This window comes from Pongo pygmaeus, chromosome 5, assembly GCF_028885625.2.
Source record: "Pongo pygmaeus isolate AG05252 chromosome 5, NHGRI_mPonPyg2-v2.0_pri, whole genome shotgun sequence".
NCBI lineage: Eukaryota > Metazoa > Chordata > Mammalia > Primates > Hominidae > Pongo > Pongo pygmaeus.
Genome location: NC_072378.2, coordinates 79,679,431 through 79,705,110, shown reverse-complemented (window position 1 = coordinate 79,705,110; position 25,680 = coordinate 79,679,431). Strand labels below are relative to the sequence as shown.

The 25,680-nt window shown below is 37.1% G+C and overlaps 1 protein-coding gene across 6 annotated transcripts in view; it reads right to left on the bottom strand.

Moving 5' to 3' along the window:
- The window catches only part of BCKDHB (branched chain keto acid dehydrogenase E1 subunit beta), a 252,291-nt gene that overhangs the window by 180,241 nt on the left and 46,370 nt on the right, over nucleotides 1–25,680 (bottom strand). For all 6 annotated transcript variants that reach the window (XM_054490937.2, XM_054490938.2, XM_054490936.2 and 3 more), the window contains exons 4-6: nucleotides 15,284–15,417; nucleotides 14,008–14,163; nucleotides 11,653–11,761 (exon numbers count right to left, since the gene is read on the bottom strand). In XM_054490937.2, the coding sequence (XP_054346912.1) occupies nucleotides 11,653–11,761; nucleotides 14,008–14,163; nucleotides 15,284–15,417 (399 nt within the window). The remainder of the gene's footprint in view (nucleotides 1–11,652; nucleotides 11,762–14,007; nucleotides 14,164–15,283; nucleotides 15,418–25,680) is intronic.

The window sequence follows — 25,680 nt, the reverse complement described above, 5'->3', positions numbered from 1 at the left end:
AGGATACATGTGAAGGTACATGTGAAAAAATTTTATGACTATAAAATGAATATGGTTTTATGAATATAAAAACGAGCTAAGCCTATGTGAATAGATACAGAAATATATCAAAAATATATTGGTAAGAAAAGCAAGTTATACAATATTTGTAACATGCTCTTATTTGTATTATTTGTGCGTGTACATTTTATACACTCACATACTTGACTAAATGGATAGAAAATAATTTGCAAAGCAAGTTACAAAACAATGTTTATAATACAATATTTTTATGTTACACACACAAAATCTGTTTACACGGAAGTAAATGTATTCTATATATTCACATATGTAAATATAAAAGCACAGAAAAAGGCTTAAGGAAAGGAGTTCAAAGTGAGCCAGTAGGGAAAGGGAACTTTCACTGTATTATGCTATATAGTTCCGTGATGCTGGAACTTCTTACAAAGAAAACACATGACTCATGTTATTAAACTTTTATTCAGGAACAAAAATAAATCACTCTACCATATAGCTTAAGCTTAGTCATTGAGAATGTAAATACCTTAAAGCTAATGATCAAAAATAGATATCTGCTTATGATCAAACTTAGCCTGAAAAGTGAATAATATTAAAAATATACCATAGTATAAGAAAATCCCACTGGGTTCTATTCCATGAATAGTTCAGTTTATTAACTCAGTCACAGAAGATATCCAAACAAATTCAAAGGCAATTGCACTGTCAGTTGACTGAACACCTTTTGATTCTTCTTGCTACTCAATACTAAGTCAGGGCCTTCTCATCACAAAATAGAATAATTGCGTATTAGCTGAAGTCCTGCTTGCTTTAGATATCTGGAACTGTAGATTTACAATAAATGCTACCATGAAATTTTAAGAACGAAATAGAAATCTACTTGACCACTTCATAAAAGAATAAATATGAAATAAACAAACATGACTTGTAATCAAATGGGAACTGAAATAAATTAATAATATATGCTTAAAAGTATAGATAAGTCTTACAGTATATACAACAAAAAGTCAACAGTAGTTAGAGGATAGACTTATGAGTTCCTTTTATCTTTGTTTGTACTTTTCAGTACAAACATATATAAAAGATTAAACAATAGATACAATCCAAATCTCCCTGTATTCACACCCTTCTGCAATATGAGTATGCATCTTTTCCCATTAAGAGATGATGTCTATTTGTCCTTCTCTTCAAGTTGGGCTGACTTTGTGACTTATTTTGGCCAAATACTATAGCAGAAGTGACAGTATGTCAACTCCAAGCCTATGCTTCAAGGGCCTTACAACCTCTGCTTCCATCAGGTGAACAAGCTTGAGCTAGCCTGCAGGGTGATAAAGGGACAGATAGACCAAAGCCTACCAGCCATAACTGGTGAAATAGCCCAACTAAAATCAGCAAATCCAACCCACACCTGACCTGCAACTGACTATAGACCTATGCAACTGACCTGCAACTGAATATAGACTATCTATGACTATAGAGGGAGCCTAGACAAGACCAGAATTGCTGAGCTGTGACCGGCCTAAATGCTGACCTGCAGATCAGCTATATAAAGAACGTTGTTGACTTAGCCACTAAGTTTTAGGAGTGGCCTGTTAAGCATCGATGGCTGACAGACAGAGTATGTGTTACCTTTATAATGAGAAAAATAAATATTTTTAAGAAAATAAGGTAAGCCATTGTAAACCAATGCCTTAATTATAACATTGTGTACAACAAAATAAAATTATCTGATTTTCAGCAGTTGTATACATTTTTAATTTAAAAAGAAGAAATTAAATAAACTCAAGAGGGTATCAGAACTACTTCACTGTAGTTAAGGATCCAGCTGACATTTAGCAAACCTAATTGTCTTAGTCCACTTTGTTTTGCTAGGACAGAATGCCTGAGACTACATGATTTATAAATAAAATGCATTTCTTAAAGTCTGGAGTTCAACTCTTTCAACTAAAAGAGTTGAAAGTTGTTGCCTGTGGGGAAAGATGCTTGGATTTGGTGAAGGGTAAGGTAAGGAACTGCTATTTTTTATTAGAAGCCATCATTTGACTTTTTAAATTATGTATAAGTATTATTTCAATTTAGAAACTAATTTAAAAATCTAACAAATGAATTCAATTTCTCCCACTAATGGATCCAACTTACTCCTGTGAGTGTACCTAGTATTAAATATACTAACTCACACAAATTAATCTGCTTAATGTAAAATACAAAATATTAATTTCTCTCTTTATGTACACTGATACTTGGCAAAAATATTTTAAGTCTTCTACCATTAAAAAGCTACTTTAAATAATGTTCATCTCTTCAAAATATATGAATTCATATACAATTAGTACATCTGCTAAAAAAGTTCCTCAATATCATTATGTCCTATTTTTACCTATTTTTGGATTATCCAGAAATCCTAGAAACAAGACAAACAATACAAGGATTTTAGTCTTTTAGTCTGTCTTGATTTCCCACTAGAAGAATCACAGATGAAAATCATATTTAATTCAATATCACTGATGTGATGTGTCATTCAATTTCAACTAAGTAAAACCAAAAGACATTAAAGAATATCTTCTTCACAAGATGCCTATATGTGATAATGTCACACTGACTCACTTTCTTTTTGAATCATCACTATTTTGTACATTTTTTACACCAGCTAGATTTTTCTGCCTTATCTACCTTTTCTAAACGTCCTTCTTCCATTTCTAAAAAGATTCATTGCACTCAAATGTCATAATTACAATAAATAATCAGGAAATCAAAAATATTATTAGGTTACTTTCTCCTTCTATGTTCAGGAAACCTAAAGTTTTATATATATTGATTGCATATGCAAAATAAGGAGAAATAAAATTCAAGAAAATTGCTGCATAAAGAATATATGACTTATTTTCATTTTCATCTGTACAATTTATGAAGTTAATGGCTGAATTGAAAGAAATCATTTCTAAAGGCTGGACACATGGGAGAGTCACCACAGCCCAGAGGTTTGCACAGAGAGCAGTTTATGAGCACAGGCCCAGAAATGATGGAGTCAGAGAGATCAGGCCCAGAAATGATGGAGTCAGAGAGATCAACAGGAGCTGTGACTGGCACAAGCTGCACAGGCGCCAAACGACCTCTCTTCTCGCCCAAATGCAGGAAGACTACATTTCCCAGCTGCCTTTGCCTCTATCTGGGGACATATGACTAGGTCCCTTAATGACTGATTACAAGGTGCAAAGGTTCCCAAACCCCCTACCTGTAACCAGACCAGACTGTGACAGGTAGTTTTTATAACTTTCAAAGAAGAAAATTAATCCTATGACAATGGAGAAATTAATGCAATATATATATTCAAACTTTGGACTATATACTACATAGGGATGTACTACCTTAAGTCATGACTATGAATACTGCAGTCATCCCTTGGTATGCCTGGGGGTTTGGTTCAGGACTTCTTGAAGATACAAAAATCCACAGATGCTCAGATCCCTGATCTAAATGGCATAGGATTTGCATAGAACCTATGCACAACCTCCCTTATCCTTAAAATCACATCTAGATTACTTATAATGCCTAATACAATGTAAATTCTATGTAAATGGCTGCTATACTGTATTGTTTAGATAATAATGACAAGAAAAAAGGCCTGTACATGTTCAGTGTAATTATTTTTTCAAATATTTTCAATCTATGGTTGGTTAAACTTATGGCTCTGGAACCCACAGATAAAGAGCGCCAACTGTATATATTTCCATTCAGTTAAAAAGTAGATCATTTTATCAGCCTGGGCAACATGGAGAAACTCAAAAATTGAGTTTCTCAAAAACTCAAAAAAATTGAGAAATACGAAAATTAGCAAGGCATGTGGCACATGCCCGTGGTCCCAGCTGCTTCAAAGGCTGAGGTGGGAGAATCACCTGAGCCCAGGAGGTTGAGGATGCCATGAGCTGTGATCACACCACTGCACTCCATCCTGGGCAACAGAGGGAGACCCTGTCTCGAAAAAATAAAAAATAAGATCATTTTAATTATGTGGGAAACTTTTAAAAACTAGACAGCTATTTCCTGACATGAAACTAGGACACTGGAGGAAGTTATATTTCATTTATGTCCTCCATTCAATAATAATTAGGTGGGATGCAAAATAGGGTAGTATTAGAAAGACGGCAGCCTCTGGTGTCAAAATGTCTTGGTTTAAAACTTAAATCCATCGCTCATTATTTCTGTGAGCTTGAGCAAGTTTCTTAAAGTCACTATCTGTGCCAAATATGCCCAATCCTGGTTGTGTGACTTTGGGCAACTTGTCTAATTTCCCTAATCCTTAGGTTCCTCATCTATAAAATGGTGATAATGACAGAATTTACCTGATATGCTGGTTGTGAGGATTAAATGACATAGTCCCCATGTCTACACAAGATAGCCCAGTGTCTAGCACATAAGTGTTCTAATGGCACTTAAAGAGTAGGCAGGTACACACACGGATAATCTCACTTAAATCCTCTCAGCAACCTTATGAAATATGATTATGAGTAAATAGAGGGGGTTCCTACTTCACCTATTAAGACAAAAGAAGTATCTATGTTAAATCATGACAGCTGCAGTTTATTGTGCTATTAACGAAGGATATTTTCATCTTAAAAGAGGCATCTCTTCTCTAGCCAAGATTATGTATTCATCAAAATTACCTATTATATTAGTAAAATCTACAGGAGACTGAAACTCAAAATACATTAAACTTAAAATGAGATTAAATGGAGAGATGTGAAAGAAGCTTACTAATCAAAGGAAGATTAAAGGAGTAAGAGTAATTTGGAGCCCCAGTCTCCCATCATCCCAGGCAAACCACCCATAGAAAGTTAAACTCTGACTCCACATAGAAAATCCCAGAAAAGAAATCAGAATGGCTGAGATTGAGGCACATGGCCATGTCCTGAGATCATGGAGGTCAGATGAGATGACTGTCAGCCCCTTCAGAACCACATTGGGTAAGATAAGGGCAGTAAGCATGGAAAGAGTATGTTCTACAAGGAAAAGAAGAAACCCAGAGGTGCCCAGGTTAACCAGTAAGTGAGAGCTCTGCACTGCAACCATAAGCAAAAGCCTTGCATTTACCTCTGTAAGTGAATCATTCTTAAACAGGATTTAGTAATATAAATGATATGGATACAGATTAAAATTATACACTACAGGTAAATTATTTTTAAAGTTGACAAGTTAACTTGTTGATGCCTACCTTTAGCTTCCTAAGGAACCCTTTACCTAGTATCCTTTACCTACTTTATTTTAGAGCTTATATATGGACTACTACTCCAGACTTGAGTAAATAACATCTCTACCTTGATAGTACTACAGGAGGGAAAAGCAGGCAGCAGCTGATGCTTCCCTGAAATATTTCCTACTGCACTGGTTTAGTTCTGATGAGGCAAAATGGCAAAAATATGCCAGGGAATCACTTTTTTGTCAGCAAAATTTTGCTGATGAATATTATTAGGAAACACACTCATGTTTGCTTCCTTAGATATATTTAGACCTTCTCAGTATCCCTCTACATTCAACCTCTCCTTCCTTTCTCGTTCTCTCTCTAGATTATATTCTGGTTATTGCTTTGGTTTTATCTTCCAGTTTATCAATTCTCCCGTCATCTGTTTATAAATTTCTGGGCTTAAACCATCGGAGATTTTTATTATATTTTTCTTTTTAAACCTTCTGTTGTTTTTCTTCAACTATGCTTGTCACCTTCTTGTATTCTCAAGTGTCTCCTTTTTTTTAATATGAAACCCATGTTTTCCTTTTTTTTTTTTTTTTTTTGAGACAAGGTCTCACTGACATCCAGGCTGGAGTGCAGTGGTCCCACCATGGCTCACTGCAGCCTCAGCCTCCTCAGGCGCAGGTGATCCTCCCACCTCAGCTTCCCAAGTAGCTAGGACTACAGGCGCATGCCATGACACCTGGCTACATTATGCATTTTTTGTGTAGAGACAGGGTTTTACCATATTGCCCAGGCTGGTCTCAAACTCCCGGGCTCAAGTGATCCTCCCACCTCAGCCTCCCAAAGTGCTAGGATCACAGGCATGAGCTACCACGCGTGGCCTACATTTTGCATTTCCTATAAAATAGTTTTCATATCTAAAGTCTACATGGGTTTATAGCTGCCTTTTCTTTTTTCTGCTCAAAGGGATTCTATCTTTTACTTGGAACTTTATCTGCGGGAGTATTTGGGTTGTTGCTAACCTAAGTTGAAGTGACTCCAGAGAGGATTTTGTTTCCTTCCACAGTTTTCATGGACACCATCCACACAGAATCACTTTTAATTATCTGCTTAAGTGGTTTCAGACCGCACTACTAGCACATATTCAAATTATAATCCTGTATAAAATTCATCTTGTGATAAAAACTCTCAGAAGAGATTTTTTTTTTCTTCTCCAAGAGGATAGAGCAAGACAGGTAAGTTTCCATCCTGCCACCTTTGCACCTCACACTGTGGATGGGTCCCACAGGCTTTAATCAAGGGCTCCTAGCAAAGTCTCTACCTAAAGTGAGCTCTGTACTTTATCTCCTGTCCTCAGTGCCCCCATGGAATCATCAAAGAAAAGTTAAATGTGTCCAGGACCTGGAAGATGACTATAAGGAAAAAGCCAGCTTCGGCATTCACTTACCTCCCAGAATTCTGAGCTCCACTTTGCTTTTGAACTCTGCAGAGTTCTAATTTTCATGCCTGCTCAGTATATATTTAAAATCAGCACACACACAATCACACACCATTTATTTCAGGGTATCTAATCTACTATTCCTCCATTAATACCAGAAAAGAAAATCTTATTCTACACTTACTCTTAACACCTCCTTCTCCTTTCCCCTCCTTAAATTCATTTAGACACCAAATATTTCATATAATCTAAAAAAATTTCTAACCCATTTCCTTCTGCTAATCCAGGCCTTCTCCATGACATCACATAAACAGGCTATTCAAACAGCCGCCTACCCGGTCTCCTAGCAGCCAACGTTTTTCCTACACTAAGGCTTGGAGGTGGTGAGAGATGGACCTAAGTTCCAATCCACTGTATTGAGTTCTATTTTGTTCTTGTTACCCCTACTTTATTTCCATCTTCCCTTCCTCACAGTCTTCCCCATGGACTTCAGGTTATAGCATCAAACACAGAAGCAACAATCTTTCTTAGACTGTTTAACCAGTTTTTACAGCTGCAAATGGTCAGATGCTTAGAATATATTTCTTATATCTTTCAGTTTTGCTTCTTCTAGTTTTGGTCTCCAATCAAACCCTGACTGTTACCACAATATAAAGAGATCTGTCTCCTTCCTTTAAACAATGCAGTGTAACCCATCAGATGGATGGAGCTTAGCTTATTCAACCAACCTAAAATCCTCTAGTGATGGGCAAATGTGTTGTTTCCAGTTCTTGTTCGTTTAAAGGGCACTGCAATGACCAGTAACATTTTCTTCAAATTTTTGCCAATGTATCTCCAAAACGGATTCCTAGAAGTGGACTATGAGTCAAAGGGTAAACAGCTGAATTATTTCAAACAGATCTCTTCCCTCCTTAAAATTTATAGCTTCTTTTGGAAACCATGCAAGCAATTGTGGTAGAGACTGGTAGTTGTCCCTCAATATCCATTTCCTGTCATTGAGTAATAATAAAATTTTTAGTTAGGCACTTAAGCCAAAGACTAGCTTTCTCAGCCTCTTCTGTGGTTAGGTGCAGTCATGGCCATATGATTAGATGTGACCTGTGGGAAGTGAAATTTAATGCGTGCAATCTTCAAGTTATTCTTTAAAGAGAAGGAGAATACCTTTTCCTTTCCTTCTCCTCCCTTCCTGGTAGCTGAAATACATATGTGATATTGGGAGCTGGTGCAACTACCTAGGACCAGGAACTGAAAACTACATGTTGAAGACAGCACAGCAACCAGAGAAAAGAGGCCCGGTACCCTGATGACTGAGGAACTATCACACTAGCCCTGGACTGCCAACTTAGACATTTATATTAGAGAGAAATAAATTTCCATATTACTTAAGGCCTTATATTAGCATAACTAACATATCTAACTTTATGGAATTATATAATTCATAAATGTATTTATGTGTTTAAGATACCATTCCATAAATAAAATGCAAGGTCTTAAATGCATAGATTTTGTAAATATTACCTTAGACTATTCCAAAGTTTGCACCTCACACAGCAGATGTGGTCCCACAGGCTTTAATCAAGGGCTCCTAGCAAAGTCTCTACCTAAAGTGAGCTCTGTACTTTATCTCCCATCCTCAGTGCCCTATAGAATCATCAAAGCAGAAGATCAATGTGTCCAGGACCTGGAAGATAACTTTAGGGAAAAAGCCCAGCTTTGGCATTCATTTACCTCTTTTTGTATCCTTACTTATACTTGACTATGTTCCATTTGGTTAAGATTATAGTTGATCTTTGAACAACACAGTTTGAACTGGAGGGGTCCACTTATACGCAAATTTTTTTCAACTAAATGTGGGTGGAAAATATACTATTGATGGCCTATGAAATGCACATATATGGAGGGCCAACTTTTTGTACATGCACGTTCCACAGGCCAGCCATGGGACTTGAGTATGCTCTGGATTTTGGTATTGGGGTAGAGGGGCTGGAACAAATCCCCTGAGTATACTGAGGGACGACAGTACTGCATAATTAACCTAATGGACCATTATGTAAAAACATAGCTCCCAATTAACTCCCAATTATTTTTATATAAATGTCAGCCAGTATTTATAATAATTCTACATCCATATTTATTAGTCCATCCATGAACAATTATGAGTCCCAATATGAACTCTTTTAAAAAACTTTAAATGTAAAATTTTGTGTTTTCATCCACTCAATTTTAACTATTCCCAAATGTACATAAGAAATTTAAAAAGAAGGGATGTAGGGGAAAAAAATCAATCTATTAAATTTTTACTTATGGATACTGCAAGTATAATTTCTAAGTATAACTTAGAAATTATCAGGTTGCTCTGGTCTTTGAAATGAATATAAAGCACCTTCTTTTAACTGTCTCTTTGATTCCTTCAATACAGAATGTCTTCCAGAGGCCTCCTCAATCAAATGCTGAATCACAATGCACCATTCCTTTTATATCATTCCAAACAACTGTATGTTTGGAGTTTACACCACCAGTGTAAAGTACATCTGAGACACAGGGCTAGAAAAGGGTGGGCTAAATTACAGAATCAGGGTCAGAAGATCCAAAAAAAAAGGAAAAGTAGAAACCAAAATATGGTCATAGTGATATTGAACCAGAGGTCAAGTCTAAGAAAACCATAGGTCAAAAGCATCCTCTCTATATAAGAACTAAGAATAAAATAAGATAAATGGACATAGACAACATCAGTTATTGTTTCAGAACTGACCTCAGGCAGTGTTTCACAAACTTGAGCATGGATCAGAATAATCTATAGGGCTACTAACACAAAGAGAGCTGGGCTCTGCTCCCAGAGGTTCTAATGCCACAAGTCTTGGATAAAAACTGACAATTTTCATTTCTAATAAGCTAGCAGTGATGATTATTCTGCTGGCCCAGAGAACAACTTAGACAACCACCTAGAGAAGACTAATATGAAGACTTTGGTGGTTAGCCCTTTTTTCCTATCCTAATTTCTTCTGCAGAGAAGCTTTCTAGCTATGAAAGAGCCAATATCACTGTGACCTCTATTGAGCCACTGGGAGTCAAGAAGGGATTCAGAGTTAGAATCCTTGAAATGATACATGATCAAGCATGGGGAAATTTCTGGAAACCTTTTGAATGCTGAACCTCATCAGGGTCTTTCATAATCTCTCCCAGGGCCAAGCCTAGGACAAATTTGTCAAGTGCATTCTCTTAGCTAGAATCCTGTAAATTTATTTGCTTGACCAATTCTGGTTTCAAAATTTGCAGCAAAGTAAATATTAGTTTTTCAAATCTTTCTTACTTAGTCGCCATTTATTAAATACTGCAAAATTTCTTTACTGATTGGCTATAACAGCTGGCTGGCATTACAACTATAATAGCCACAGGATATCCAAAGTATTAGAAATCCTTTTCATCAAAAAGCTATTCACAATATATCATTGCTATTTTCCTATTCACTTCAAAATTTTAAATTCTTACATTCATTTTTATTACATAATGGGATACAGACTATAATAGAGTCCATATAAATCTAGAGTCAATTTAAAATCTGTTTTTAAACTTAAGAGCAACAGGAACCCTGAAAAATCTCCAATGAAAGTGTAAAATGACACATCCGCTTTGAAAAACTCATCACAGAGGAAGGATACATTGAAATAGAAGCCCAGTTGCATGGGCCATGAATTAATTGTGATCTATTCATACAATGAAATGCTACTTATTAAACAATACTGTACATGCCTCAGATTTTTGGGTGTTCTTTTCCCCACAGCCAAGAAGAATTTATTGGCAGGCTGGCTCCAGAAACATAGTTGTAATATGCTAATGCTATTCACAAAAAATTAGCTTGATGAAGAGGGCCACGCTACTTTCCTTCGTAACTAGAATACTTAGAAAAATAAGAATAACAAGAAAAATTATTATTACTTAGTAGTAATAATACTATCAATGAACAATGAACATTCATATGATGTAATGACAATGTTCATTATTCAGTAGTAATGTTCTAATATTGTACAGTTGTAAGATATTATTGTAATAGGAATGAACACTGAATATTCATCCAATATAATGACCATGTTCCTTACTAAGTAGAAATGTTCTAATATTGTACAAAATTGTAATATTATTGTAATAGAAGTGAACAATAGATATTCATACAATGGACTACTACTCAGCAAAGAAAAGTGAATAAACTACTGATACAAGCAACAACATGAATGAATCTCAAAAGCATTAGGTTGAGTAAAAGAAAGCAAACACAAAAGAACATATGCAGTGTGCATGGATTTATATGAAGCCCAAACACATGTACACCTAATCTGATGGCAATCAGAAAGTGGCTGATTTTGGCATAGGAAGAATGGATCCATTGTGAAGAGTGAGGAAGAAGCTTCCAGGAGTGATTAAAATGCTTTAGACAGAAAAAGTCGTTTGCTATTTAAAATTTCCATTACAGTGAAGAAATTAGCAGTCACAAATGTATGTTTATAAAATCAGGATTTTGAGCTAAAAAGAGGATGACCAAACATCTCAGTTTGCTTTACACAGTCATCCCAGCATAGACCTGACAGCACAGCATAATGGTTAACAGCACCTCCTTCACAATCAAAGGTATCCTGATTTAAATGAAGGAAGACCTTTATGGTCACTTTAGTTAAAAGGAAACATATACTATTTAGTAAAATGAGCTCATTTACTTTTCTGTTCAATCCATATTTACTAAGTACCTACTATGTGGTTAAACATAGTCCCTTTATTGTTGCTACCACTTCACATTTCCTCTTTGTTTCCACAATCAAAATATAAAATGGCTAGATGAATTTTTCCCAAACATAAAATTTACACTTGAGGACAAACTAAATGCCAAAAAAGAAATCAAGATTCTTTCTACAAGGAAAATATAAACCAACCATATGGAAAAAAAAGATAGAATTTTAGAGCTGTAAAAAAACAAAGTATATAAAGATATTCACAAATATAAAATAAAGAAAACCTTTACCTGCTGCCCTGTAAAGTATTTTAGGTTCAAAAAATATACAAGGATTTTTATCCTCTATGCATGACAAAAGAAGTCCTTTGGCCTGGAAAGGGCTTCTGGGTATAACCACCTGCAAAAACAGATTTTTTTAAGACAATTTTAGTAAAAATATATCCCAGTAAACTCGCTTCTAAGAAGGGCTGATATTTAAATAACCAATTGTTACTAATTAAAAATAGATATTGGCTATTTATTTTAAGCCTAATTATCACTTATTAAGTTTACATATTATACAAAAATAAAAATGCCTCTTATTCAACAGATATTTATCAGATGCCTACCATGTTCTGTTAACTAAGATACTACTCTTAAGAAGCTAAACTTGCCTATATAAAAAAAAAAGAATATGCAAAGATCATTCATCAAAGCAAAAAACTGTAATATTGTTAATATCTACCTGTGTTTATCTATGAAGAAATCTCTTCTACTAATAATCTGTTTCTACTTTCAAAGTACATGCAACTCTCTTCTCCAGTTTTAACATGTCAAAAATCTTCTTTTCCCATGAAAAAAAATATGGTCTTCATTTCATAAGTAAAAAATTAGTCCACTGAGTTTTATGATCCAGGCACCATAGTGTCCAGTTATATAGCAAAGCAAAAACAAAAGTGTGGATAGTCCACACTTCCACTCACAGGCTCCAGCACCTTCTCGAGAATGAGGGTGGTGATAACCAAGATGATAATGGCAGTAGGAAGTACAAGTGTAAACTTGGCCAAGCACTCTGTGAGTTAATTCATCTGTTCATAGCAACCCCACTAGGTAGCTATTATAATTTTCCTCATTTTAGAAATAGACACTGAGGTTTAGAGAGAACAAGTAGCTTGCCTAAGGTCACACGACTTGCTTGATCAAAGAGTCTCACCCAATTCCCACTGATACCAAAGCTCAAGCTCTTAACTTCTATCTCATGTTGACTTAAATCACAAACTTGGTCTAATTTTAAATGATTATAAAATAATTGTTTAAAGACAAATATTATATAGGAAGAGTTATTAAAATAAACCTGAACTTATCACAAAGACTTAAGATTCCCTGAGGCAATTTTATGCCATTTTTATTGAAGGGTTTTATTTTAAAAATAAAAGAGCAGCAAAAATGTCACTATTTTCTGTAAAAAAATTTTATTTTCTGTTCTGGACCTCTGAACACATTAATAACCATATCACACAATGTCTTTATCTTATGTTCCTTCATCTGCTTTCTTATGTCCCTTCATCTTTCTTATGTCCCTTCATCTGCTTTCTTCATATTAGCCTTTTGTACTTTAAGTATATTTTCATTTCAGCTGAAAAAAAAGGAAAAAGGAAGAGGAAGAAAGAAAATGAAGGAGGAAAAGAGAAGGTAGGGGACAGACAGAAAAGATCTATTCTTAAAAACAATATAATGTTATAAATATTAAATGTGAATTAATGTTTAGCTCAAGCACAAAAATAACTTGCCTCGCACATGGCTTCTTTCCCAGTCTACAACTTCTAGCTCACATTCAAAAATCAGGCAACATCTACTCAACTAAGATAAGCTTATAACTTTGATCTGGTAGAAAAAACAAATAAGAAAAAAAGAATAAAACATAGACACATGCTCACAGTCAATTCATGTGGTCAAAAAACAAATATACATCTCTGGATTCACACATCTATGGGTTTCTACAATGATCCCCTGAAAAGCTTATTCAGTAAACAGAAACAGAAAAGATAATACAAAAAATTAAGACATAAAATACTCAAAATATTTTTACCATCAAAAGACCTAAGCTTTTGTGAAAGACAGGCTATAAAAAGGAGATGCTTCAAAATTAATTGGTTGAGCAAGTATTACCTAACTTTAAACAGAAAAAAAAAAGCTAGGTAACAGTCTTCTCTCAGTCTTCTTAACAAGCAAGAAACAGATTAAAAGCAAAAGTCTTATCCCTGTGACTTTGAGGTAAATACAGACTAAACAGAAGATTTATTAAAATCACCCTATCATCAGTTAAGTGAGAAAGACTTAAGTCAGAAAGAAATATAAAGCTTTGAAAGAGAGGGGAGGTAAACCAACTATGTTCTTGGTCTTATTCTTTGAAGTCTATAAAATTAATCAATGCCAGAGTTTATAAAACCAGTCCTCCTTCAAAAAGAACTTTCTGTAAAACTGGGCATTGGATAGCATACTTAAAAGAACTGCTAACCTCCCTTTCTTAAATACAGTTAAGTTCACATAAATTCCAAGAATCCTGTTTGTTTTCTTTCCTCTAGATAAGCATAGATATTAAATAGAATGAACCAAAATGGAAACATCAAATAGAAATCAAATAAAGTACATAAATGAACATACCTTGATTCCTGGGCAATGGGCAAAAAATGCTTCAGGACTCTGAGAATGATAGAGAGCCCCATGACCAACACAGCCCCAAGGGGACCGGATAGTGAGGCTTCCACAGTTAAAAAGATCCCCAGAGCGATAGCGATACTTGGCAGCTTCATTAACAATCTGAGGGGCAGAAAGAAAGACGGGGCATGGCACAATGAGTCCTTCCCTTCCAATCTCCTTCCTTTCTTCCTCCCTCCTTCCCCCGCTCCCTTCCTTCCTTCCTTCCCTTCCCAAGGCACAATGAGTCTTTCCCTCCCTCGCTGCCTCCCTCCCCCTCCTCCTTCCTTCCTGCCTGCCTGCCTTTCTTTCCCATAGCACAATAAGTCTTTCCCTCCCTTCCTTTCTTTCTTAAGACAGGGTCTCGTCCCTCCCTCCCTCCCTCCCTTCCTTCCTTCTCTCCTTCCCTCCCTCCCTCCTTCCTTCCTTTCTTCCTTCCTTTCCCATGGCACAATGAGTCTTTCCCTTCCTTCCTTCCTCCCTCCCTCCCTTCCTGCCTTCCTTTCTTTCCCATAGCACAATGAGCTTTTCCCTCCCTCCTTTCCTTTCTTTCTTGAGACAGGATCTCGTCCCTCCCTCCCTCCCTTCCTTCCTTCCTTCCCTCCCTCCCTCCTTCCTTCCTTCCTTTCTTTTTGAGACAGGGTCTTGTCTTTCCATTCCTTCCTTCCCTTCTTTCTTTTTGAGACAGGGTCTTGTCTTTCCCTTCCTCTCTTCTCTCCTCTCTCCCCTCTCCCTTCGTCCCTCTCCCCTCTCTCTCTCTCTGTCTTTCTCTCTTCCTTTCTTTTTGAGAAAGGGTCTCGTTCTGTCACGCAGGGAGTGCAGTGCCGCGATCACAGTTCAATGTAGCCTCGGACTCCTGGTTTAAGTTATCCTCCCGCCTCAGCCTCCAGAGTAACTGGGATGACAGGTATGTGCCACCACACTGGGCTAATTTTTGTAGTTTTTGTAGCTATGGGTTCTCATTATCATTATGTTGCCCAGGATGGTGTTGAACTCTTGGCCTCAAGTGATCCTCCCACCCTGGCCTCCCAAAGTGAAGTGAGCCACTTCACCCAACCCCAGTCTATCTGCTTAAACTATTCTATTAGATCTTAAATATATGCTCATAACAAAATTATAATTGTAATACATTAGTAAAAGGATAATAAAATGTTTAGAATGCAGGTAAGGGTAGGTGGAAAGGTAGCAGCAATACTTTAATATTTCAAAGACTGAACAACCTTAGAAATATTCATTCACTTACCTGATCAAATGCAGGGAAAATATAATCTGCAAACTGAATTTCCGCAATGGCAGTAGCTCCAGTGACCGCAATTCCGATTCCAAATCCAACGATTCCTTGTTCACACAATGGGGTATTAAAAACTCTATCTTTTCCTTAAAATAGAAAAGAAAAAAAGGTTAATGTGGCAAATGAGAGTAATGTCATGCATAATACATTTGAAAATCCAGTAAACTAATAATGGGATGGAGAAGTATAGAACAGGTAGAGGAAAAAGAAAATAAAGAGTATGGCTAGCCACGGTGGCTCACACCTGTAATCCTAGCAGTTTGGGAGGCCAAAGCAAGAGGATTACTTGAGACCAGGAGTTCAACACCAACCTGGCCAACATAGTGAAACCCTGTCTCTATTAAAAAAAAAATAGTAAGGTGAATTATTTAAATCCAATTAATAATTGTATTAATTGTAAGTAATCTAATGTTTCAGTGAAAATAAAAACTGTCACACTAGTATAAAAGAAAGGAAAACCCAACTATTTGAAAGGAAACAGAAACTCTAAAGACAGAGAAAGGTTGTTAAAAAAAAGAAAAAAGAAAGAAAAAACTGACAATAAAAAACCTAACCAAAAGAAAGTTGATGTCACTATATTAATAGCAGGCAAAGTAGACTTTCAGGAAAAAAACATACCAGAGATAAAGAGGGAAAATGCATACTGTTAAAGGGTTCAACTCACAAGAAATAAATAATTCTAAATCTATACTTATCTAACAATGGGCTCCAAATAAATGGAAAAAAGCAACACAACTAAAAGGACAAATGGACAAATTCACCACATAGTGGGAGATGATTTTTTAATGTACTAGTCTTAATAACTGACAAAAAAGGCATACCAAAAAAAAAGGAGGGAGTGTAAAAAATAGAGATGATTTAAACATGTTCAACAAACATGGCCTAACTGACATACAAAGGACACTGCACCCAGAAGCAAAGAATACAAATCCTTTTCAAGTAAACGGAAAACACTAACATCAATTGACCATATACTGGACTACAAATCCAATCTCAACAAATTTTAAAAGATTAAAATTACATATATTCTCTGACCATAGGGTAATTAAGTTAGAAATCAATAAAAAGATCATTCAAAAAATTCTTATGTTAGAATTTTTTTTTTTTTTTGAGATGGAGTTTTGCTCTTGTCACCCAGGCTAGAGTGCAATGGTGTAATCTCAGCTCACTGCAACCTCTGACTCCTGAGTTCAAGCCATTCTCCTGCCTCAGCCACCCGAGTAGCTGGGATTATAGGCGCCCACCACTACGCCCAGTTAATTTTTGTATTTTTAGGAGAGACAGGGTTTCACCATGTTGGCCAGGCTGGTCTCGAACTCCTGACCTCAGGTGATCCACCCGCCTTGGCCTCCCACAGTGCTGGGATTACAGGCGTGAGCTACCGGGCCTGGCTGGAAATTTTTTTTTAACATATAGCTAAATAACTCACAGCTCAAAGAAGAAACTATAATGAAAATTAGAAAGTGGTATTTTAAATTGAATAATAATGAAAAAACTATACAAAATAACTTATTGAGGTTCTGAACGTAACGTCAGAGTTGCCTTTTTCAGACTATCCTTTCCACATTTAATGATTACAAACTCTGGGCAAAATAAAACAAACAACTACTTAAAGGCATTGAAGGGCCAAAAGTAGGCATAAACTGGAGTCTTGACTCTTGAAAGAAATTAAGCCCAGTGGACAACCATGACGTTCATAAGGCTTGTCCTGCAAAAGGACTCCCCAGTCTATGAGTCGGAACAGCTAAAATTCAAACAAATAGACTCAGTCTGGTTGATCTGAGGTGTCAGAAAATAGTCTGGGGCTACCAGTGGTTGAAAATTGAGAGACTAAATCCCTAAAAGAAGGGCACAGCATGGGGGAGCCCCAAAATCTGTGCATAAACTGATCAAATCCTTGCCAACACCTGTGCCCGCAGGACACTCCAAAAGCCCAGCAGCAAATCATCTCTGCCAGTTAAAAGAGCTGTGCCCACTGACAAGGAGGCAGATTTTGGAATTTGAGACTCTTCAAATTAGACAAGTTTGATAAACCCTTTAGACGATCCATTCAAACCACTAGGTACAATTTTATTAGTGTATAATTCAATTCTCACTTGACGTTTCACCACCTCTCAGCTCATGCCAGAATTTCATTAGAAATTATAATTTCAGGATTCTGCGTGGACAAAGACAATAGCCACAGTCTGACCAGGTAACCAAATGTTTTGGGAGAAACCTGGTATTCATATTTCACTTCCATAATCCAAGGATACCAGTTCTTTTTCATATATAGAATTCACTTTTAGCTTAATAATTTCCTTTGAATATGAACGAAACTTGGGGCAGGTGTTGGGAAATGCCGACCAGACACATCCTGTAGTTTGCCAGGCTATAAGCAGCTGCAAACACTGAAAGCATGATTCATACTCATCATGATCTGTGACTATCTTCTGAAATTGTGACCTCTATTCCTCATCAATTCCCTATTTGACTGTGAGTAGCTTGATAATCTTTGAAAATCTATGATTCCATTGAACCAACAACTCAGTGGTAGAAAATGAACGTAAATTCCAGCTGTCTCCCATGGAATTCACAGCCCTGGAATACCTGAACCACCTTAACCAAACTAGCAGCATTCTTATTTGATTCCTTGCTAGTTCATAGGATTTAGATATTTTTCATCTCGGTAAGAAATATAGCCTTGTTGCCAATAGAAAGCAGAAAAAAATGAGTTTCTCAGAACTCTCTTACCCCAAAACATGTTTGGTTTGAGGAAACAGTTTAACAAGTCTCTCTGACAAGTTTCTATGATGTAGCAAAAAGTGCTTCAACATGAACTGTTAAAAATCGGTTTCAATTTTCTCCCAGATACTGATTGAGGAGAAGAGAACAAATAAGACACACAATATTGATGACTTCCTCTATGTTATAATGCAATTCATCCAATGTAAAACTCCTGTAGTACCCTGTAAGTGTCCTGATAGATGAAAAAATACACGAAGTGACTGTGCTATGAGCCAAGACAGACCTGGGTTTAAGTGTTATCTTCACGGATTACTAAACACTCTAAGGCTCCATTTCTTATGTGTAATAGAAAAATTATACACTGAAAAGACTATAATAATTCATACATTTATTCAACAAATGTTTTTAAAGTACTTAATATTATACAGACACTTTCCTAACAGCAGCAAACAAAACAAAAACATTCACATCCTCATGAAGCTTACATTCTAGTCACAAGAAATGCAATAAAAACAAAATAAATGAAGGAAATATTTAGTTTGTCAGATGATGAACCAGGGGAGTAGGTGATGGAGAGAGGGAAACTACTATGATTTTTAAGGACACTGGGAAGACCCCACTGAGAGGTGACAGTTAAGCAAAGGGTTTAAATAAATGAGGATGTGTACCATGCATGTATCTGAGAGAATAAATATTCTGGGCAAAGCGACCATCAAGTACAAAAACCATGGGGTAGGAAAATGTTTAATATAACAGAGGAAGGGCAAGGAGTCCAGTTGCCTGGTCTAGAGTAAAAGAAAGACTAGTAGGAGATAAAGTCAAGGAGTTACAGGATGGAATGGGTAGATGACAGAGATCAAGCAGGGCCCTGGAGGACATTGTAAACCCTCTTTTACTGTGACAGGGAGTCAGAGAGCAGGTGAGTGAGAAAAACAGGAAGTTATTGAGTAAGGTCATGCCATTCTCTGAGCTGCATTTCAACAGGATCCCTCTGACTCATATTTGGTGACTAGCCTGTCAATAGCAAGGGTGGACACAGCAAGATTGATTATCTGATACTGCAATAATCCCAGTAAGAGATAACAATGCATAATAGCAGAGAAGGTGGAGAAATGGTGTGAGACTCTGGATATATTCTAAAGATAGAGCTAAAAGGATTTGCTGATGAAATGGATGTGCAGTATGAGTCAGAGCAATACTAAGGATGATTCAAAGTCTTTTGGCCTGGGTAACCTGAAGGACAGAGTTCCCAGTAACTGAGAAAGGGAAAACTGTGAAGAAGCATGTTGGGTGAGAGATCAGCAGCTCAGGTTTGGAGATGTTTACTTTGAGATGCCCTCAGATATTCAGGTAGAGCTATCAGTTAGACTGTTGGATATAAGTTGGAAGTCTTCAGCATAAAGACAGCATTTAATAACAAGGGATGGGATAAGATTACCTAGTAAATTTAAATGGAGAGAAAAGAAGAGATCTAAGATTGTAGCCTGGATACTCCAACGTTAACAAGACAAGCAGGTGAGACATAATCAGCCAAGTTGAGAAGGAAAACAAGCCAGAGTTTGGAGGAAAACCAGGAGGAGAATGTGCTGTCCCAAAAGGAAGTGTTTCCAAGAAAAGAGTGATTAACTTGTGTCTATACTGCTATTAAAAAGTGAGATGAGGGCTGAGGATTTTATCATTGGTGACCTTAACATGACCGTTTCTGCAAAGTAGGAGAGAGAAGAGAAAAAAAAAAAGCTTAATTGCAGTGACTTCAAGTGAGAAGAGAACACAAGCAGAGAAATTGAAGACAATGAGTAGTGACAATTATATGGAGAAACGGTGCTATAAAGGAGAGAAGAAGCCAGGCGCTATGGCTCACACCTGTAATCCCACCACTTTCGGAGAATCACTTGAGCCCAGGAGTTCAAGACCCTATGGCAAAACCCCATCTCTACAAAAAATACAATAAAAAAATTAGCTGGGTGTGATGGCACGTGCCTGTAGTCCCAGCTACTCAGGAGGCTAAGGTGGGAGGATGATTTGAACCCAGGAAGTCAAGGCTGCAGTGAGCTGAGATGGCACCACTGCACTCCACCCTGGGCAACAGAGTGAAATTCTGTCTTAAAAAAAAAAGAGAGAGAGAGAACAGAAGAGAAAGGGAGCAGTCACTAGAGGGGAATATGGGGTCAAGAGAGTTTTGTTTTTTTTGTTTTGAGACGGAGTCTCACTCTGTCATCTGGCTGGAATGCAGTGGCACAATCTCCACTCACTGCAACCTCTACCTCCTGGGTTCAAGTGATTCTCCTTCCTCAGCCTCCCGAGTAGCTGGGATTACAGGCGCCCACAACCACGCCCAGCTAATTTTGTATTGTTAGTAGAGATGGGGTTTCACCATGTTGGCCACGCTTGTCTCGAACTCCTGACCTCAGGTGATCCACCCGCCTCAGCCTCCCACAGTGCTGGGATTACAGGCATGAGCCACTGCGCCCGGCAAGAGAGGTTTTTAAGATGGAAAAAATAACAGCATATTTGCAGGCTGATGGGAATGATCAGTAGAGAAGAGAAGATTGATTATTTTGAGAAAATTAATAAAATGGAGAGAAGGAATAATAACTGGAACCGTGTCTTTGAAAAGGCGACAAGAGAAGAAGGGATCTAGTGTGGAGGGGTTAATAGGAACCCTTACATTCTTTCAGAGTGCAGGAGGAAAGAAGGCATATGGGCATTGATGGTGGTACATGGATATATGCAGTGTTAAGAGCTTATCCAAGTTCTTATTAGTGGCATCTATCCTTTCAGTCAAATGCAAAACTAAATTATTACCTAAGAATAAGAATGGGAGAAGCTGTTTTGAGGAGGGGGAAAAAAGTATGAAATAGTCATCTGGGAGAATGGAAGACCGAATGGACCTGGAACATGCGGCATGATGGCAGGCAACATGAGTGCCCCGGAACTTCCCAGCCTGGAACTTAAAGACCAGTTGCATCATGGCATGTTTTGCTCCAGTGACATTCAGCTCAGGATTCACACAGAGAGATGGATTTAACTAGAATTAGATTTTGCAAAGCAAATATTGACATGAAATTTAAACTGGATGTAAAAGAAAGAAAGGTAATCAGGGAAATGAAAGACAGCAACAAGGTGGTAAAATCCATGGCTTTTAAGAATCAATAAGGTCAAAAGATTGTTGAAATGGAGGTACTAGAAGCAGTGAGCTAGAGTGAGATTTAAAATGCTAATCAGAGTTGAGCATGCTTCAAACTGAGATTGTGGAGAGACCACTGTTATTGCTAATGACAAGAGAATGGCTGTAAGAATGAAAAGCTGATGTAGGATGGAGGATAAGATCACCAGAGAAGAAAAGGATAAGAAGCTGAGATGCCAGAATATTGAAAAGACCATCCATGTGGACACTGACAGGAATGCTGGAGAGAGTGACAGTGAGCCAGGCTGGGAACAAAGAGGATCAGCCTGCGGTCCATAAGGACAAGGAGGGGGAATGTCAGGGCTTAGCACTTACTTACCCGGCACACTGACAGTATTTAACATATTTTTAGTTTGAAAGGATAAATTAGATAAGGGTAGCTAGTTTCTTTGGATTTAGAAATCACATTTTTTTTTCTGCCCCATTCTCAGCAACTGGATTGTCTTTTTCTACTTTCTACTCAGCTATTTGATATTTGGAACCAACTTTCTCAAATTCAATATATTGAATAGTGTATATGTCATAAGATAATAATTTCAAACAGTTTAGCTCAGGTAGTATAAAAAATGAATATTCCTAAAATATATAATAATTTAAGTCATTCATCCAAATGATAACTAAATTGTAGGATGTTGAAATTCCTATCTTTTAAAGGCAGTTGGGGTCTATAATGACACAGTAAGTTTTGGAGGCTCAAAGAAGTTGCAAGAAGGAATCTACATCAATCAAACTGCTGCAAACCAAGCTCAGCAAATGTTTAATTCAGTGGTTAGTGGCTTTGACCTCATGTGAAGGAAAAAACTATGCCTACTCTGAAACAGTTCCTCAATGCCTAGCAGCTTTGATTGGGCAAAAAAAAGTAAATACCATCTGAATTACTTCTTTCTAAACTCAGATAGCTGAATAAAATGAAAATTTCTGATAAACTTGTTGCTGATCAATAGTATAGATAACTAAAATAAAAGAAATAAATATTTCTATAACATGCCATTTTCTTATATTGTGCTACTCCTGCTTTGTATAACTCCATGATCTCCCAAGTCAATGAAAACGTGTGGAATGCCAGATGGCTGACTGTATATTTGACTTATCAATTTCTCACTTGTTGAAGATCAAGCATAAAATCATACCATTGCTTTCTAATAATGTTCTTCTTTTGTAAAGGGAGCATGATTAAGATGTTCTACATCACTGGCAGTACACCATCTGTTAAAGATATTGTCTATTACATAATACTAAGCTTCATATTAAAATCAGCAGGTGACTCCTCTTGCTAAGCAATTAGAAATGGGTAAAATTGAGTCTACCAGTGAACCCTGTTCCCTATCTAACATTCAGCCAAAACTACAGACCAGAAAAATAGTGAAAAGAGGGCAGAGAAACAATTAAGAAAAAGAAGCCAGTGTGATGGTTCAGGCCTGTAATCCCAGCACTTCGAGAGGCTGAGGTGGGCGGATCACTTGAGGCCAGGAGTTCGAAACCAGCCTGGCCAACATGGCAAAACCCCATCTCTACTAAAAATACAAAAAATTTGCCAGGTGTGGTGGAGCATGCCTGTAAACCCAGCTACTTGGGAGGCTGAGGCAGGAGAATCGCTTGAACCCAGGAGGCAGAGGCTGCAGTGAGCCGAGATCACACCATTGCATTCCAGCCTGGGAGACAGAATGACAAAAAAAAAAAAAGAAAACGAAAAGGCATGACTTAAGGTGGCAGCCTATTACCTCCTGGTAGGTTAAAGGAATCACTAAGAATTTCAGTTTCTTCTGTCCCTAGACATTTTTCAGAAGCTTTAATTAGTTTTAGAGTTTAGCTGTGAACAAAGTAGATCTGCAAGTTATTAAATCTATCTGGGATAAAATTAAATTTCTTCTTTCCATTATGGATTTCTGTAAAAGATTTCTGTAAAAGCAGATTTAAAACTGTCTATTTCTAAGCAAGTTGTGTTTCCTCAGGACCTAGATTTGAATAAGTCGGAATATCCTTCTGGAAAATGATCGACTCCATCAGGGAAACAGCTCAGGTCCCAGAGTCTCTGAGCAGAAAGATAAATCAGAACATAAATATTTGTGACTAAGCTACAAAATAAACCAGGGAAATAAAAGTCATTATAGACACAATTGTAACAGTGCGAGACAGAAATAAATAATATATCCAGTAATTTCAGTCATAGTATACTTGATAGAATATGTTGCAATTTCACAATATATTAAAGCTTGATGATGAAAAATTTGATAAAGATAAAACGCATTTGTTTTAGGGTCAACTAAAGCAAAAATACAAAGCTAATCCAGAAGACCATTTCTGCCTCTTAAAAAATGGAAAACAGAACATTCTATTCATTAGACAGTCCAGAAAAATGCTTAAAGAATAAATATGCACGCAAATTCAAAAAATTACTAAGTAGAATGACAATACACTTTATCTTGTATTGGGAAACAAACTGGGATACTTCTGAGACTGTGAGGAGTTACTAAAAATAATTAACAGATGTTAGATGCTAACTGATTTTTTTTTAATCTAGTCCCTGTACTAGTTGAGAAGACAGTTTTTTTGTTGTTTTTTGGGTTTTTTTATACTTTAAGTTCTAGGGTACATGTGCACAACGTGCAGGTTTGTTACATACGTATACATGTGCCATGTTGGTGTTCTGCACCCATTAACTCATCATTTACATTAGGTATTCCTCCTAAGCTAACTGATTTTCAACAGGCTTAAACTGGGTATTTCTAGGCAAACAGGACTAACCTGGGTAAACCAAGGGTTATAGTCACCTTATTATTAGAGTTACCAAATATTAACACGTAAGTTGAAAGCAGTAAGGGGAAAATGGTGTTCCCGTTACTCATACCTACTCCACCACATATTAGCATCCTAAATTAGGCTACTCATGATCCAGAGGTAGAAAATGAAAAAGAACACTGAATAAGCAATCCTGTCATCAAGGTAATTGTCACAGTTTACTGCCTAGGGTGAACACTATGATGCATGCAGCCCAGATCACGCATTTGTGAAGATCACGCAACATGTTGCCTTGGTTACTAAGAATTCTGTTGGCTGACAGATATCAGCACTTCAACTATCACACCCTTTAGGGTCTGTTTTATCTGCAGTGAACTTCCTAGACCGAGGTCATACTTGGCATCTCCCATCCACTGATTGATCAATGTGAGAGTACAAAGGCCTGGTCATTTCAGCCCAACTAGGGACAACTAGTTGGCAAAAGAGTCATTCTGATTGCACAGATCCCACAGGGTTGGCCAAGGCTGTCATTGGTCTTGCATCTCTTCTGGACATCTCCCTCTATCTAATTCTGATATCGCTTTAAAGCAGCACTATTTCTATGGTTCTAGAATATGACAGGTTCCAAGGTTTCCAGATTTAGGAAGTTTACCTATAATTATAATTATCCTATAACAATATTCTTCAAATTGTTACCTCCAAGAAGCATTGTTTAGAAATAGCTGTTTGTGAACCTTGTCCTACAGATTCTACCCTATTATTCTGAACACTCCAAGGCAAGGCATCTGGGTAATCATAATGGCTAAGAGACAAATTAAAGAAGATAAAAATCAACCAGGAACAAATGTATGTGCTTAGTAAATGCTTACTGAATGAATGTTTATTAAATGCAAAAGCCCCTCTGTAATCAATGAGTCTGCAATTCTGGGTATAGATACAACAATGTCAACATACAGCAAAGCCCAAATTAGTTTCAAGGATTCAGTGACTAGATTAAAATTTCTAAGCTCCTCTGCTAAGAACACAGACTGTCTCATTCATTTCATCAGTAGTCCAATAGTGCCTACTACAAACAACCTCTTGAATTTACCAGTCTTTCAGTAATATCGTTTGAATGAACAAGCTTAAAAGACCCATCATTTTGGACTAAAGAGACATTTATGTCTGTGGCAATCATGATATGGTAACACCAAGTACTAAGATGTCTAGATATGTCAGCCAGACAGATTTAGTTTAGTTGAAATAGATATGTACTATGTAATATAAACACGACATTTTTCATTTAAACAATTAGAAAATCTGACAGTGAAGAGAGACTAAGGCCCACCCAAATATAAAGATTCTCGGCCGGGCACAGTGGCTCACGCCTGTAATCCCAGCACTTTGGGAGGCCGAGATGGGCAGATCACCTGAGGTCAGGAGTTCGAGACCAGCCTGACCAACATGGAGAAACCCTGTCTCTATTTAAAAAAAAAAATACAAAAAAAATTAGCCAGGCGTGGTGGCGCATGCCTGTAATCCCAGCTACTTGGGAGGCTGAGGCAGGAGAACTGCTTGAACCTGGGAGGCGGAGGTTGCGGTGAGCCAAGATCGCGCCATTGCACTCCAGCCTGGGCATCAAGAGCAAAACTCCATCTCAAAAAAAAAAAAAAAAAATTCTCACCCAAATAATCTCCAGTGCCTAGAACAATCCCTT